Source organism: Xenopus laevis, chromosome 6S (genome assembly GCF_017654675.1).
Source record: "Xenopus laevis strain J_2021 chromosome 6S, Xenopus_laevis_v10.1, whole genome shotgun sequence".
Classification (NCBI taxonomy): domain Eukaryota; kingdom Metazoa; phylum Chordata; class Amphibia; order Anura; family Pipidae; genus Xenopus; species Xenopus laevis.
In genome coordinates this window covers 118,601,965-118,620,362 of record NC_054382.1, presented here as the reverse complement: position 1 = coordinate 118,620,362, position 18,398 = coordinate 118,601,965, and the positions used below count along the sequence as shown (strand labels likewise).

General features: G+C 41.7%; 1 protein-coding gene across 1 annotated transcript in view; it reads left to right on the top strand.

Moving 5' to 3' along the window:
* The first annotated feature begins 513 nt into the window (after positions 1 to 513).
* The window catches only part of dpys.S (dihydropyrimidinase S homeolog), a 33,817-nt gene continuing 15,932 nt past the window's right edge, over positions 514 to 18,398 (top strand). The window contains exons 1-7 of the mRNA XM_041567995.1: positions 514 to 1,132; positions 8,774 to 8,932; positions 9,533 to 9,712; positions 13,184 to 13,373; positions 14,939 to 15,095; positions 15,879 to 16,020; positions 17,435 to 17,577. Of these exons, the coding sequence (XP_041423929.1) occupies positions 878 to 1,132; positions 8,774 to 8,932; positions 9,533 to 9,712; positions 13,184 to 13,373; positions 14,939 to 15,095; positions 15,879 to 16,020; positions 17,435 to 17,577 (1,226 nt within the window). The 5' untranslated portion in view covers positions 514 to 877. The remainder of the gene's footprint in view (positions 1,133 to 8,773; positions 8,933 to 9,532; positions 9,713 to 13,183; positions 13,374 to 14,938; positions 15,096 to 15,878; positions 16,021 to 17,434; positions 17,578 to 18,398) is intronic.

Sequence of the window (18,398 nt, the reverse complement as noted above, 5' to 3'; positions counted from 1 at the left end):
CTGTGGATAGGAATTGTCAGGTGGTCCCTAACTGCTGAGCAGGGAAACAATCATACTTATGAACAGCAGGGGGAGCCCCCGCCTTACTTCCCAGCCATGCAGAACTCAAGCAGCTTTGTTTATGATGATCCCTAAGCAGCCCAGACCACACTGAGCATGTGCACAGTCTTAGTCTTGCAAAGATGTTTAACAAAGTTACAAGATGGTGACCCCCTGTAGCCAACTTTGAAAGCATAAATTATTTGTTTGATTAGGCTTGTGGTGCAGTAAGTTCATGTTTTTGTTTAGTATATAAAATACAGCATTTCTAGACTTATTCTATTTTAGACTTTACATGCCCTTTCAGTGTCAGGGAGCTGGAGTGTAACATTTTCCGAGTCTCGTTGCCTGCATACCTTTGCCTTGCCATCATTACTGATCCTTAATCAGTGCCTGTTTATATATTACTATATTTAGCGTCAGCTCCTGCTTCTCGGGTGAATCTTTCCCAGTCCTCCCAGAGTTCATTAATGCTTTATTTTCTTTTCCTCATTTCACAAGGAGTTACAAAGGGAAAGTTAATTTGTGTATGTTTGTCAAAGTTCTGCGTCGCATACAGTCACAAGAGGAGCAAGAGGATTTTTGGCTGGGTGGTTAATGATACATAGCTCTGGTCAGAGAGTAGTATGCAGGGGAGGGGCTGCACAACTCACCCCCTTAAATGACACTTTGCTATGTAACACCATATAACACAGAGTATAATCTTTCCCTGAGCTGATGCACACAAACCTGCATTACTCCAAGGGCAAAAAGCAACTCCAACTGGATTTCTTCTTCCCATGTGCCTGAACGTTTTAAATACTTAAAATAATAAAGCACCTAAGGAGTTTGCATCTCAATGGCTTCATCGTGCATTTTGATCAAAGGAGGTAAGATCGTTAATTCTGATTGCTCGGTTCTGTTGGACGTCTACATAGAGAATGGGTTGGTCAAGGACATCGGAAAGAATCTGCAGCCGGATCACTGCGCCGATCTGAAAGTGATCGATGCGACCGGCAAACTGGTAATCCCAGGTGGGATCGACACCCATACACACATGCAATTTATTTTCATGGGCACCCAAGCTGTTGATGACTTCTTCACTGGAACCCAGGTACTGTCCTTATTGTATTCCATATCTCTACATAGGGCAACAGTAAATACAATCATTAGCAAAGTGTCAAAAGGTAATGATTCTGGGGAAACACAATTAAAGTGTGTAATGACAGCAGCCCCAGTTTCAACTTGGAGGCTTAACGGGCCTAACAGGGACCCATTGGGGGGTCCTGGAGGGGCACAGTTTGATTATAGTAGGATTGCACTCAATTTCTTGGATGCCAACATTGCATTCATTATCACAAGCTAAAGTTATGAATGTTTGACTTAATCTTCATGATCTTCATCGCATGAAATCTCAAGGGAATCGTTGACTTTGGCTCAACAATCCCTACTTTAGCAAGTGTGAGAAGCAATATACTTCCACTATGCAAGGGAATGGTTAGTTATACATGATTAGCTTGCTCTGCTGTCCTGTTTCACTTGAGAAGGTCAAGGTTACAGATAGAACGCCTACTGTGGTAATGGTGTGAGCAAGAGACTAGTATCCTGGAACACAACAGATAGTGTCTTCTAGTGGGATCTAGAAGTAAACAAATGTCTTGCCTGAAGAATGTATGGGAACAGGAGTCTGAAACGATCACAGTTCCCTGCCAACCAACTGGATTGCTCCAAGAGTGGTGACATAGCACTGTGATGTCACTGCCTGCAAGTTTGGAAACCTCTTCAAGGGTTCTAATTACCATTTACCCCAAAACTGCATAGTTAAGCTATATTTAGACGCCATCCACATAAGGGATCAATGTATACAAACAACTCATACAGTTATATCAGCAGACCAAACTGAAAAAACAATAGGTCCTACTGTAGAGTCCTTTGTCCTGTGGCAGACTGAACCTCAGCTGTGGTTGCCAAGCTACTCAAATTGGCTAAATATCATATCACTGTTGTTATGTTGAACAAAACCCCCATCAGCTACCCAACACAATACAAAAACCCCAATACATAACAGATAATGTTCTAAGGTTAGAGTTAAGGTGGCCATATGTGTAGAGATCCGCTTATTTGACTAAACGAGTGGATCTTTTCCCCGATGTGCCAACATTGAGGTGGGCAATATCAGGCTGATCTGATCGGATCATAATGCAGGCAATCAATGAACAGATGCGACCGCGATCCAATGGATCCAATGGTATTTTTAACCCTACCCAATCGACATCTGCTCGACTTTCAGCAAGATATCAATAGGGGGAAAGCCAGTCGGAGGGCCCCACACACGGGCCAATAAGCTACTGACTTGGTCTGTCGCCCTGTGTACGACCACCTTAAGAAGCTTGAGGGCCCTGTCTCAATATATACAATAACCACAGGTTTTCATCCTCATCCACTGTACTACCACCAACAGTGTTGCCATATTTTTGTCTCCCTTATAAATTAATTGCCTTGGCACAACACCATTATGTTACTGACAAACAGCTCCTGTGATCTGAGAGGTCTTTCTGGAACCTTTTATCAGCCAACTTCCTAGGGAATGCCTTCTCTCATTATAGAGTGTTACTATCACATGTCATTATAATGCCTCCTAGTAATACATCCTTTCATGGAAAAATACCAGGGTATAAACCATCCCATCAAATGAACAGTTTTCCATCACAGTTTTATTGCGCTTATAGGCTTGCAGCCGACCTGTCCATTGTACCTTGTCCTGTGCATGATGCACTAGTATAGTGTTTGATGTGTCCTTCCAGTTTTCCATTTTGGGGATAATTATATCAGGATAATTCCTATACATGCTCTCCATACCTGGATGCCTCAACTTGAAGCTACTGCTCTACTGGAATCACATCATTGTGGCTTCCTCCACTGCAGATTTTATATGTATTTTTATCTTAATGCATTATGGTTTTGTAGAATGAAGCACTTTTCTAGCCAGGCATATATATGATATTATCATCCTGCACAACCTTACAGGAAATCCTTTTAAATACTTTGATTTATACATTAAATGGTTCTTGTTGGCCACGGTTGACTGAAGATGCTGGGAGTGTTGGTTCACGAAAACAGAAAGGCTGTGAGCTCAGCATTCCCATAGCAATGTTTCCAGACGCCACACAATGAAGAGTCACATGTGGAAGCTATTAAAGGGAAACTGCATTCCGGCAATGCAAATGTCTCTCATACCATTTATCATTTGGGACACAGGCAAGCAATTGTGTTGCACCATCTCTGCTAACAAATTTGCTTTGTTTAGACTGGGTTTGGAGATGTAGACTTTTGGCACTTTGAAAAGGCCACTGAACCTTCATCTTTTTATTTGCCTTATGGGTTTGTCAAAAGGAAACACTGATTTATTTCTCCAGGCATCTATGATGGTGTCAGTGGCTTAGGTTGCACCAATAGCTTTGCCTGTGCAGTCATTGTCTCTCTGAGGACTTCCCACTAGCTCCTTATCAATTCCAACAGGTCTCCTATTGTGTTATAATGCTTTTTCAAGAAGTCTGAAATCCGTGTGACCTAGCAGTCTGGAGGGTGTCACCTTTAGTCCATATCTAGGTTTCCTCAAAGCCCGTACAGAGAAATATCCTTACTGTTCACCTGTAGTGTCTCTCAGACATTTCAATTTGACTTATAGAGTCACCCTCGACATAACAATAGAGTGAGAAAATCCATTGGTTTTTAAGGCGGCTGGGTGTGATGGGAGGACAAGAAGCCTAGTGCGGTGCTCAGGTTCCTGCCTGAAAGGTACTAATATTAGTGCATAGAATAAATCTATACTTGTCTTTCAATCCCATAATTTAATGTACAGTAGAAAGACACAGCCAATGCACAAATCATATTGAAAACCAAAGAAAAATTCTTTACATATGGTACTACGTATCTCAAATATTACATTGAACGTTTCCGTTGGAATCTGCAAAGTGCTGGAGATGTAATAAAGTAGAAGGAACAATGCTTCATATATGATGGGCATGCTCCAGAATAATTCCATTCTGGAAAGAAGTATCTGAAATGCTCCAACAAATTACAGGGATATTAGTTCAATTTACACCAGCTTTAGCCTTGCTTAACTTTGGACTGCAGGAGTATCCACAAAATTTAAAACAAATAACATTTCATGTACTCCCTTCAGCTAGACTTCTTATATCTAGGATCATGAAAAATATTATCACCTAGAACTACAGAGGTTCTTTAGTGCAGTCATACATAGTCATGCACTGATGTTGAATGATGGGAAGCGTGGGTGAGGTCAATGCTTCATTCACGTGCAAACATGGATTCCAGGTCATTGAACTCCCAGAATTGAGTGGCGTTCAGAGGCACTGTGTTGTATGTTCATCTACAGAAAACAATCCAGCTTCTTATCTGACTGTGTGATGTATATTTTACCACAAGTTATCCATGCGCATGCTTATCTGTGAAATCGGAGTCAATTGTGTTGCTTGATGGACATTATTGGTCCTACTCACATGGAAAGGTTAATGACACCGTGGGCAATGCATGGTTGTAGGTAGTGCAGGCCGTGGCAATTCAAGACCAACCAATGACCTCACACATGAATCAAGCTGGCTCTTCTCCAATTTGGATGATCAGTTTGGTGCCATGAGGTTGATAAGCATGACCCATCACATAAAGAGGTCACACACGCACAGAAAATGATGGGTAACCCCATGGCTTTTCCTATTCAAGTGAATGGGAGTCAATCAAGTACAGGAGGCATCATTTTGTTTTTAGCAACCTGTTTGTGCCCTAGCCCTAACAGAATTATGTTATGAGCCTGCCAGAGGAACCAACTCTATAACACTGTTGTATTCAAATATTTAACTGAATAAAAAATCTATATCTTCATTATATTCTACATCTTCATAAAAAACATTAAAAACAAAATATTTGGCATGGCGGCAGCCATATAACCGCTCTTCCAGAGGAATGTAATAAAGTTTTCTGGCACGGAGGCATCCCCAACAACATTCCTTTTTTATTTGTTATCAAGAAAAGATGAACAATACTTTACAAAGTTGGATTTCTTACCAGCCCATGAAGCTAAAGAGGAGGAGGAGTACTGCTAATGTTTGTCAGATCGTCCCTCATGAAGGGCTTGCATGCTATTGATTTTCCTATAGCAACTCCCAAACTCTTACAATTAGAAAGTGGTTTAAGAGATGGCAAACCGTATTCCTACTCCTGGAGCTCTGAGAATCATCTGAACTCTATCAAGACTTCATTTAATTCAGCTGAACCAATGGCTTCCCCCAGCCAGATATTAATTCAAGGTGGGAGAGTAGTGAATGAGGACCACTCCTTTGTAGCTGACGTGTACATTGAAGATGGCTTGGTGAGAGACATTGGAATGGATTTGTTCCTGACCAAGCTTGAAGGCATCAAAGTGATAAATGTCGTTGATAAACTGCGCCTTGCAGGTGGCATTGATACCCACACTCACTTCCAGTTCCCATTCATGGGATCCCAGTCTGCCGATGATTTCTCCCAAGGTACAAAGGTAAATACTGACCAACTTCTTCTAAACGCTATTGTTCTATCATTGTCAATGTAATAATATAAGAATCATCTCCTACCCTTTGGTTCTAAGTTTCCGTTGAGTAGCCATTATCCAGAGGACCAGAGTAAACCCCAATTCTTCGTGACTCCATTTTTGGCGACAAAACGATCCTACTGGGATTATTTCCTTTTTAAATGTTTTTAGTATCTATAAAGTATCTTTTCAAGAAAACCCAGGTCCTGGGAATCTTGAACTAAAGATCCCATACCTGTAATAAATGAGCCACAACAATAACCCCTCCTAATTTATCTTGAGTGTAGCAGCAAATGTTATTTTTGGGTGAAGTGGTGTGGAGACATTGCACCTGCTTCACTAAGATTCGTGGTACCATAGTTATAGGATCATAGTGATCAATATGAACACAAACCATAGTTATATCTACATAGATGTTGTTATGTTTTGGTAGCCGAGGATTAATAGAGTATAACAGTGCTTTATTAGCAGGCTCATGCAGGCATTACACAACAGTAACGTCCAACTCTATCACTTTTAAGCAGTATCGATAATACTATGTATACACAGTATAAATCATGTGCACAGTGACACCTGCAGGCCATTTGTATAAACACCACATATTCCCCCTATAGTAGGAAAGAATTTGGGCAGATGTAATAAACAACAACAATTAAACAGTATGCATCGGAAGAATGATTGTCAACGTGGGAGACAAATACTTTGACATGTCCACAATAGCCAAGATCCAGAAACTGACCAAGATTATGAAAGAGACTGTGTAACTGATAATCCCATCCTCGTCGCCAATTGGTTATGTTTTGGTAGCCGAGGATGAGTAGAGTAATACAGTGCTTTATTAGCAGGCTTATGCAGGCATTACACAACAGTAACTTCCAACTCTATCACTCTTAAGCAGCATCGATAGTACTATGTATACACGGTATAAATCATGTGCACAGTGACACCTGCAGGCTATTTGTATAAACACCACAGATGTGAATGTTTATAATCTGGATCATGTTCCAGGTGCCCACGCACAAAATGCGATATCAGGGGGCAGATTTACATAGGGTCGAATATCGAGGGTTAATTAACCCCTCGAAATTCGACTGCCGAATGTAAATCCTTCGACTTCGAATATCGAAGTCGGACGATTTACTGCAAAGGATTTTAATCCATCGATCGAACAATTTTCATCGTCTTAAAAATTGCTAGAAAGCCTATGGGGACCTTCCCCATAGGCTAACATTGCACCTCGGTAGGTTTTAGGTGGCAAAGTAGGAGGTTGAAGGTTTTTTTAAAGAGACAGTACTTGGACTATCGAATGGTCGAATAGTCAAACGATTTTTAGTTCGAATCGTTTGAGTCGAAGTCGTAGTCGAAGGTCGAAGTAGCCAATTTGATGGTTGAAGTAGCCAAAAAAATCATTCGAAATTCGAAGTTTTTTTTTATTCTATTCCTTCACTCGAGCTAAATAAATGGGCCCCCAGGTGTTACTGAGGAACTTGGCCACTCCGATGTTTATTTAGGGCAGACGTAGCAGTTTGGGTTCTACAGGTGACATTGTTGATAGGGAAATCTGTGCAAACAAATGCGATTTTGTCTTTCTGTCCTGAATCGAAACGTTATTGAATAATACTGTATCTGCAGATTTCCCCCTGAGATCAGCATATTTGTCTTGATATGAACTGAAAAACTGCTTTAGCAAATCATGTTTAATGGGATATACAGGAGAAGGGAGCATTTAGATGGTACACTGTACAATAAACCAAAGTATCTGCATGCTTTTATATTACAATTAACACACACACACACAAATGTTAGTAGTTATTGAATTGATGATTCCAGCCTGGGTTGTTAATTACTCACTGTCCCCTTTATGCACCACAGGCTAGAGATGCACCAAATACACTATTGTGCGATTCGGCCAAATACCAAACTGAATCCGAACCTTAATTTACATTTAGGGAATCCTAGTTTGCATGTGTAAATTAGGGGTAGGAAGAGTGAAAGAAAACGGTTCAAATTTTGTTACTTCCTTGTTTGCGTGATGAAAAGTCGTGTGACTTTAATAAGTTTTCAGATTCAGTTCGGCCAGGCACATGAATTCGCGCAAATCCAAATCCTGCTGAAAAAGGTAAAATTCTGGCCGAGTACCAAATGGAATCCTGGAATCAGTGCATCCCCATGTATGTGTGAGTAGTTGCAACAAAATAGCATAAGTATAGCCAGTTCAACTTCTCCTTTACTCAAGCGATTTCATTTTATTTACTTTCACTATTGTTTGTTAGGCTGGTTTTCATTAGGTTTTTTTTATTAATTGGATTCCTGTTTTTGCTGCCATCATGTTTTGCACAGGGGGAGGGTTCTTAAAGGAATACTGTCATGGGAAAACATGTTTCAGTTAATAGTGCAACTCCAGCAGAATTCTGCACTGAAATCGAATTCTCAAAAGGGCAAACAGATATTTTTATATTCAATTTTGAAATCTGACATGGGGCTAGACATATTATCGGTTTCCCAGCTGCCCCCAGTCATGAACTAGGTATTAAAGAAAGTAAAAATGGGATTTTATTTTTTTTTGCCTTTACATCCCCTTTAACTGATGCATTTTGAAAAAGAGTTTTTTCCCCATGAAAGTATCCATTTCTCGAGTCCAGAATCGAATTGCCTGGGGGCAGGTCCACCATATTGTCCCATTGTGCCTAGTTCAGGACAGTTACTGGGAGCTGTTGGGGCAAGTTTCACTATTGTGGCCGGGGTTAAATACCACCTGAAAAGCACTTAATACCCAGCTTTGAGCATTATCATATTAATAGTACATTGTTTCACATTTAACCAGAGCGTATTCCATTTTTATAATGAGGCTGCAGTTCAGAGCTTGAGTTGAGGGGTCCAGCCGAAACATCTGCCCCTGACCCCGGAGACATTGTAGGCCCCAATTTGTGGCAAGAGCAAGATGCAGAACGAGTGTGATGGGAGTTTGTAATCATCTTGCATAGGGTTGCACAATTGTAGACTAAGGATAGAAATATGGTCCGTAGAAGGAGATGCCGTGTAATGACAATAACTCAAGGCCGCGTGTGTTACTGCTGCTACTGCTGGAACAAACTCTCATTCCCTTTACCCCTGATATTTTCTGCACTGGATTTGTGAATTATCTCCTTTTTCCTTTTGTGATTCCAGGCGGCTGTGGCCGGGGGCACAACCATGATTCTAGATTTCGCCATACCCAAGAAAGGAGAGTCGCTAATTGAAGCCTATGAGACATGGAGGAGCTGGGCAGATGCCAAGGTTTGCTGTGACTATTCCCTGCACGTGGCTGTTACCTGGTGGAGTGATAAGGTAATGGCCTCTCAATGACGAAACTGTATCTTACAAAAGATTGGTTTAAAGGGTATGTAAAGGCAAAAAATAAAATCTCATTTTTACTTTCTTTAATGAAAAAGAAACCTATCTCCAATATACTTTAATTAAAAAATGTGTACAGTTTTTATAAGAAACCTGACTGTATGCAGTGAAATTCTCCCTTCATTTACTGCTGTGGATAGGAATTGTCAGATGGTCCCTAACTGCTGAGCAGGGAAACAATCATACTTATGAACAGCAGGGGGAGCCCCCGCCTTACTTCCCAGCCATGCAGAACTCAAGCAGCTTTGTTTATGATGATCCCTAAGCAGCCCAGACCACACTGAGCATGTGCACAGTCTTAGTCTTGCAAAGATGTATAACAAAGTTACAAGATGGTGACCCCCTGTAGCCAACTTTGAAAGCATAAATTATTTGTTTGATTAGGCTTGTGGTGCAGTAAGTTCATGTTTATATTTAGTATACAAAATACAGCATTTCTAGCCTTATTCTATTTTAGACTTTACATGCCCTTTAACATCACCCTACTGTTATATACAGTATCAGTTACAGTAAGTATTATTAATCTGTTTACAGGTCAAGGAAGAAATGGGAATCCTTGTGAGAGATAAAGGTGTCAATTCCTTTAAAATGTTCATGGCTTACAAAGACCTGTACATGGTTAATGATTCCGAGCTCTATCAGGCCTTTTCCTGCTGTAAGGATATCGGGGCAGTCGCCCAAGTACACGCGGAAAATGGAGATCTCATTGCAGAGGTGCAGTATGTTCCCGTTTCAGAGCTCACTCACTGTAAGGCGGCATATGCTGCAAGCACTGGGAAAAGGCTGCCATCTAGTGGTTACTTTCAGAATGATTTATCATTCTTTTTTTGTTTTATCTGTCGTGGGAGCTTAATTATTATCGCCCAATCAGAGCCATTCATTGAGCTTTATGGGGCGGTTCATCTTTATGTTAACATTTATATGTTATAGAATGACTAATTCTAAGCAACTTTTCAATTAGTCTTCATTATTTATTTATTTATTTTATAGTTTTTGAATTATTTTCTTCTGACTCTTTCCCGCTTTCAAATGGGGGTCACTGACCCCATCTAAAAAAAACAAATGCTCTATAAGGCACCAAATGCATTGTTATTGCTACTTTGTATTACTCGTCTTTCTATTCAGGCCTCTCTCCTCAGTGCCGGGCCAAAGCGAGCAGGCGCCCTAGGCAGCCTGGCCCGGCAAAGCGCCCAATACGCGAGTGCGCATGCGCGGAAAAATACAAGTGCGCATGGGCGAAAAAACGAGTGCGCATGTGCAAAACAAAGATACGCACACGTCAGCCAGAGCAGGGACCGGACTAAGAGATAGCAGAGGCAGAGAAGGTGCGTGCCTGGTGCCCCTCCTACTCTGCCTACCCCTAGTTCCAGCCCTGTCTCTCCTATTCATATCCCAGTCTCTTATTCAAATCAATGAATGGTTGCTAGGGTAATTTGGGCCCTAGCAACCAGATTGCTGAACTTGCAAACTGGAGAGCTGCTCAATAAAAAGCTAAATAACTCAAAAAACCACAAAGAATAAAAAATGAAAACCAATGGCAAATTGTCTCCGAATATCACTCTCTACATTAGGGTAGGACTATATGGATGTTTTCAGCGCGATCCAACAAGTTGCATGCGACAAAAATAAGGTAAGTGAATGTCTTGTCGTATGTTGTTACAGCGTTGATCCTACGCGACACGACTGTCGGGTGCAGATGCAGCGTCTGCATCTGACAGTCGTGTCACGTCAGGTCAACACTGCGACACCATGCGACAAGACATTCACTTACCTTATTTTGGTCGCATGTGGGCTCTGAGCAGCTGTTGAGAAGCTAAGCTTAGGGGTCGTCACTAATTATCCAGCAGAAAATGAGCTTCCCCTGTAATATAAGCTGATGCTACAGGTTTGCTGATTATTAAATTCTGATGCTAATTGCACTGGTTTCTGTGCTGCCATGTAGTAATTATCTGTATTAATTACTAATCAGCCTTATATTGTGACATTTCTATTCTATGTGTACTGTATATTGTGAGTGGGTCCCTAAGCTCAGTAAGTGACAGCAGCCCAGAGCATGTGCAGTGAATCAGCAGAAAAGAAGATGGGGAGCTACTGGGGCATCTTTGGAGACACAGATCTTTACTGCTGAAGGGATGTGGTTGCCTTGGGCTGGTACAGAAGCACAAAACATAATGTACAAAATTTCTACCTACTTCTTTAGTGAGGCTTTAGTTCTCCTTTAACGCAAGTAAATGCCCCTAAGCCGGTAATTACCCCTCGTTGCAGCTGAGCTCACGGGGGCCATCAGCAAGTAAGCGATGTATTGGCACATGCGCAGTTGGAGCAGTTTTCTGGTTCGTTACAACTGTGCATGTGCCGAAAGTGACGAAAATTACCGAAGAGGCAGAAAAAGACACAAAGATTACCAAAGTGCCGGAAAATTGCACCTGTGAGCTCCACTGCACTAACTTTGCAACGAGGGGTAATTTCCAGTTTAGGGGCATTTACTTGTGTTAACACCTGTGCGGGGGAGGAGCAGATAGGGGGGACAATGGAGGGTAGGGGTTAGGGGTTTTTTATTTACAAGGGGGTTTAGTTTTCCGTTAAGGAGCCGCAGCGCTGTACAGTACATAAAAGTACAATATATATAAAATTCTAAACGGGGAAGACAAATCACATAATAAATATACACAGAAATCATATCAGGACAAAGAGCTGAGTTGCTCTGCTTTCTGAGAAATGTTCAGCTAATACATTTGTATTCTGCCTCCTCTCATCACTTTGTCCTCATTTCCCCTTTGCTTTCACATCTTCACACTCCTCCCTTACAGTGCCAGCTTGGCTGGGAGTTATAAAAGACTGGTACAAAATGTGAGTGTAGCACAAGGGCTTCTTTTTTTGTTGCAGCAAAAATTTTGCCGCTGATTTTTGACGCAGTTTCGCGAAAAAACGTACGGAATTTTGCCACGAATCCATGCCTGGTGAAAAAAATCCTAGTACTTCATTCCCAAATGCTAAAGGAGAAATACATTTTCTTTCTTAACAGGGATCTAAACCCCACCTAGATCTTTAACTGACTATATCAGTGCCGAGGACATGGGGTGTAACTACAGAGGAAGCAGACCCTGTGGCTACAGGAGGAGGGGCAGGAGGTATAGGGGCCCCATGAGGCCCTAATTCATATACAATTTAAAAAAATACTGGTAAAACAGGTCAACCTCTAGGCATTTTAGGGGCCTGAAATTTTTTTTGCTGTGGGGCCCAGTAATATCTAATTACAGCACTGCTAAGGACCCTAGGCCCCAACTGCATCCACTCTCAATGCTAAACCAGAAATCGGGGTCAGGGTTTATGATTGTAGAGGGGGCTGCACTTATCCAGAAAATAAAAGCACAGGCAGGAGTTGTTCCCCTTTAATTTCTTCATCGTACAATTAAGATGCAGCCAGGCCTGGGTTTGTGGAGAGGCCACCAAGGCCCCGGCCTAGGGCAGCAGGATTTTAGGGGGAGACATGCTCAACCACATTGGTTCAGAAACACTGGGGGTGCGCAGGAGATATGATAGTTTTTTAAACTTCCTATGCGCCAATCCGAATTTCTCTGAAAATTTGTGTGAATAAAGGAGAGGGTACGGAGGCAATAAATGACAGCAGGTGTAGGGTCGCCCGCTATGTAAATAAGTCCCTGGATGCAGCTCTCTATTCTCTCACAGTCAACAATGATAGACAGGGCCGGGCAAGGCCAGCCGGGCACCCTAGTCAACCCGGCCAGAAAGCCCCGCCCCCCAGCCTCGCATGTGTAAGTGACAGAGAGTGAAGAGAGGGATGGGGAGGGAGGGTTGAGTGATGGAGGGAGGGGACAGCAATGAAGGGGAGGGAGGGAGACAAAAGAGGGGAGGGTGTCAAGGGGGAAAAAGTAAGACTGAGAGCTGTGGACTAGGGGTAGGCAGAAGACAGTTTTAGAGGTAGCTGTCCAGTGTCCCCCTATTATTGCGCCCTAGGCAACTGCCTCTTTTGCCTACTCCTAGTTCCAGCCCTGATGATAGACATTAAACAATGACTTGAAGGACTCAAATTCATCATAAGGTCAGTAGATAATGTTGGGATCGAGTGTCACAGGTTTTGTTCCATTACAGTCAGTCGAATTGCTTCCTGCACGTGTCTACATTCCACTTTAGAACTTGCTAATGAACATGATCCTTTGCCAGGGTGCCAAGAAAATACTCTCCTTGGGCATCACGGGGCCTGAGGGACACGAGCTTTGCCGACCAGAAGAAGTAGAGGCAGAAGCCACCCAAAGAGCAGTCACCATCGCTAACTCTGTCAACTGCCCTCTGTATGTGGTGCACGTGATGAGCAAATCTTCCGCCAAGGTCATTTCTAATGCGCGGAGAGAAGGTAATAAGCCCCAGTGGCAGCAGAGAAGTTTAGCATGCCCATCAGTGTCAATCTCAACAATGCCTTATGTTATTCCAAAACCATCCTGTATTTGAATTATAATTTAGGGCGTGCCCCAATAATGGTAACCACACCCTTGTACGACTTGACACACACCCCCACCCTTCCAAAACCCAGCCTACTAGAGACCTAAACCCAACTGCTTCATGACTTTATGATGGTGAGCCTGGATTTATGAGCAGACTCATTGAGATAAGAATGGTTAGCCAGGCAAAGGAAACAACTCCCGGCATTGTTAAAATATTCAGGTTTATACAAAATGGATAATTTAAGAAAACTATAGTTTTAAGCATCTTTTCTGCACTGTAAACAACCTCAACTTGGCTGACCTTTGCTCATAACTGAGACCTTTCATACCTATTATCATCTTAGTTACTCTTCTTTGGAATTCAGTTAGTCCATTTTCAGCACTAGAGACCAAAACTTCACTACATATTCTAGATGGGGGTCGTAACAGTGCTTTGTAAACGGGAACATTTACCTTTTCTGCCCATGAAGACCCACTAACAGGAAGCCCTGCCACGTGCTGGTTCCAACATATAATGGTATGCTCCAAGGCATATTCTCTTTTCCTTTAAACAACTTGCCCACTTCATGTGTCAGACGTACAGGCCTGTAACTGCCAGACTATAAACCCTTTTAAGGTTAGAATTAAAAGACTTGGTTACAAGGGCCCACTTTTAAGCACATAGATGGTTCTGTGGTGGAGCCCAGATGCCTTGGGGAAGGAAATAAAAAAAAGTGCAATAATGCACGTAATATTTTATCCAAAAAAATGGATATTCTCAATGTGTACATAATGCAGCCCCCTGTCATGCCCACAATTGGCCATTTTTGGCACATGTCCCCATACCATGGAGTGTGTATACGATGTAAGATGTAGATATTTGCCCATTGCTACCAGTTGCTGTTATTCTCTAGTCTATCTTGTGGCAGACTGATCCCTGATTAATTGCTGAACAAAGTGTTTTATTATGGGCCCCCTCACTGGCAGAAGGGGTTTCGGGAGCACTTGAGATCCCCCCACAAAGCATTTTATTAGAGAAAGGATATAATAGAATTAACAATGAACCACATCTACTCCATTTAAATCCTTAATAAAGTAATGGATTGATTCTCAGTTTGTCAGCCCATTAACACATTTTCAGCAGAGCCAAGTAAATTATAAATCTCATCACCTCTTGGCAGCAGGACTGGGAGCAGCGCCCATGCAAGTGCCTCTAAAACATATATACTGTGTATTGAAAAAGCTGCTTCATCTCTCGGCCCAACATTCAGAATATACAATGCCATAATAATATGGGTAAACATTAACACCTTCCCTACTGGTTATGCACTCACTGCTGGTTCTGACTCCATCTCATTAAGAGACCTGCGAAGAAGCATGAAATTCATCTTGATGAATGTAGTCAGAACCTGCAGTGCAGAAAGGAATGGACAAGGTATATTATAAAGATGAGGGAAGCAGTGATCAATCTTTAATGATGAATGAATACTTTTTCCAGGCAAAGTGGTATTTGGGGAGCCTATAGCCGCCAGCCTTGGGACTGACGGAACTAATTACTGGCACCATGAATGGAGTCACGCGGCAGCATATGTGATGGGACCGCCACTGCGCCCAGATCCTTCCACCCCGGACTATCTCATGAACCTGCTGGCCAAGTAAGTCCAGAAATAACCTGGGGGTCATTTTATTTTATAGGGCTTTAAAGGGGTTGTTCACCTTTGAGTTACCTTTTAGTATGATGTAGAGCAGGGGTCCCCAAACGCCGGGCCAAGGTCCAGAACCGGCCCGTGGACAGTCTTGAATTGGGTCGCCGAGCCTAGTGACCAATTAACGCTAGAATTGGACGCCGACCCTCCAGACCCCCCCTCCCGACCCCCCTGACCCCCCCCCGGTCCTTGCAAAAAAATTTGCCTCTACACCTGTCCCCGGGCCAAAAAGGTTGGGGACCACTGATGTAGAGAGTGTTATTCTGAGACAATTTGCAATTGGTTTTCATTTTACTATTATTTGTGGTTTTTGAGTTATTTAGCTTTTTATTCAGCAGCTCTCCAGTTTGCAGTTTCAGCAATCCAGTTGCTAGGGTCCAAATTACCCTAGCAACCATGCATTTATTTGAATGAGAGACTGGAATACGAATAAGAGAGGCCTAAATAGAAAGATGAATAATGAAAAGTAACAACCACAGTAATGTGTAGCATTACAGAGCATTTGTTTTTTTAGATGGGGTCAGTGACCCTCCATTTGAAAGCTTGAAAGTGTCAGAAGAAGAAGGCAGATAGTTAAAAAACTATAAAAAAATAAAATAATGAAGACCAATTGAAAAGTTGCTTAGAATTGATCATTTTATAACATGCTAAAATTTAGTATAAAGGTGAGCAACCCTTTTCAGGAAAGCCCCACCATCCTATATATTTGACTGAATCTCCCTTGGATCCTAGTGATGATCTGAGCACAACAGGGACAGACAACTGCACCTTTAATACATGTCAGAAAGCGCTGGGAAAGGATGACTTCACCAAGATCCCCAATGGAGTCAATGGAGTGGAGGATCGCATGTCTGTTATTTGGGAAAAGGGAGTGGTAAGAATATTCCAGAAGAACAATTATAAGGAATACAGTAAAAACTCGGGACTTCACTAGGATTATAAAATTATTAGCATCCAGACCCCCATAGAGAGTGCATGGCCTTCAACTGCCACTTAATCCCTCATCAATGAACCCAAGGCTCGGGATAAACTCTATGTTTCATAGTGATGACCTCGGTTTCCTCTAACACTCTACTGTGTTACTGTAAATCCAATTCAATGATATTTTGTGTTACATAAACATTATTGTATCCCAAAGAAGGTTATAGATCACTCTTTCAGATATAGAAGCACCTGCTCTCTGGGTTGGCCCCAGATGTATCCATTGCCTTCTGCTGGGAATAAGGCCAATAAGTATAGCCTGCCCCCCATGTGACATTATATTATACATGCACACAGTAAATGGTATTTACCCTGAATAAGGTGAATTTAATTCTTGATGGCTTAGATACCTTTAAGTTAAATTTAGTATGTTATAGAATGGCTATTTCTAAGCATCTTTTCAACTGGCCTTTATTTATTTATTTATTTATTTATTATAGTTTTTGAATATTTTGTCTTCATTTCAGCTTTCAAATGGGGGTCACTGACCCCATCTAAGGCAGCAAATTTTATTTTATTACTCCCTCCCCTATTCATATACCGGTCTCTTATTTAAATCCATGCATGGTTGCTTGGGTAATTTAGACCCTAGCATCCCGATTGATGAAATAGCTGGAGAATGCTGAATAAAAAGCTGAATAATGCGACATCCACTGCTAAAAAAATTAAAAACAATTGCAAATTATTTTAGAATATCACTCTCTACATGATACTAAAAGTTAATTCAAAGGGAAACAAACCCTTTAAAGTGGACCTGTCACCCGGACACAAAAATCTGTATAATAAAAGTCCTTTTCAAATTAAACATGAAATCCAATTTCTATTTTTTATTAAAGCCTTCATAGCTGTTGTAAGCTCATTTAAAAATCTCAGCTGTCAATCAAATATTGTCTGCCCCTCCTCTATGCCATGGGCATAGAGGCGGGGCAAACAATTACTTTCACTTTCCATTCAGCACTTCCTAGATGTCACTGCTCTCCTCACATTCCCCCGTTCTCCTCACCATTTAATTGTGTAACCAGTACATGAGGATGGACATCAGGTCCCCCATTCTGGTGCACAAACAAGATTCTGAGATGATACAAGACTTGTCTTAATAACAGTGTCCACAAAATGACTCCTGCCTGCTTGCTATCATTTTGAATTCCCAAATGGAAGGAAACAAGATTCAAATAATTTATACAGTGTAATTAAAGTTCATTTTGCTTGACTAATGTGATAAAATAGGATTTTATATAATTTGTTTGGGTGACGGGTCCCCTTTAATGGGGCTCACAGATTTCATATATATACTTTTGTCTATTCAGCACAGCGGCAAAATGGACGAGAACAGGTTTGTGGCCGTCACAAGCGCCAACGCTGCAAAGATTTTCAACATTTATCCAAGGAAGGGAAAGATTGCCGTGGGATCTGACGCTGATATTGTCATTTGGGACCCTAAAGCCACAAGGTAATGGGTGGATTAACATATACGTACTGCTGCACATTTAATTATCCACGAAAAGTTGCTAATTATAGGGGAGGGGACCCTGGTAAAGATCATTATGAAGCAAAGGTTCTCCCAATGTCTCAGGGTAGGAACAACCTTGATAATTTCTCCTTTCCAAAGCCTTTGAATTGTATTTGTATTGAATAGTATTGCTATAGCTGCCATGCTGTCATTAGTGGTAGAAGGGATGAACCGTGATATAATAATTACAAGTGTTAAGCAGAAATCCTCTGTTAATATAATGCTGATATCAGTCACTGCTGTGTACCCCCCTCTACTTTGTAACAGTCTCTTGTATAGGGATGGGTAAAGTCTAAGAGAACATTTATGCTGCTTGGTGCAGTGGTGGAAAAGGTGCAGTAGACTGAAGTCATTGGGTCCCCCTGGGAACTAGACCTATATTTCCCCAGCAGGCCACCATATGTTTCATGCCCCTCCTTGCTGACCCTCGTGGCTAACACCTCATGCAGACGCACACTTTGTCCAACGTAAATAGAATTGGAGCCTACTGAGATATTTCCTGGTATATCCACGTGCCTGTCCAACCCTGTAGACTGGTGCCATCCAACTCTTTCCATGCTCAGTGATTCAACTGTAATAAAATGATGATGACGCACATACTGGGCCTATTAAAGGGGACCTGTCACCTGAAAAAAAATATTTAATCATGTTCGTCAACCAAAATGAACTTTAATTGCACAATATAAATTATTTGAATCATGTTTCCTTCAGTCTGGGAATTCATAATTATAACAAGCAGGCAGGAGCCATTTTGTGGACAC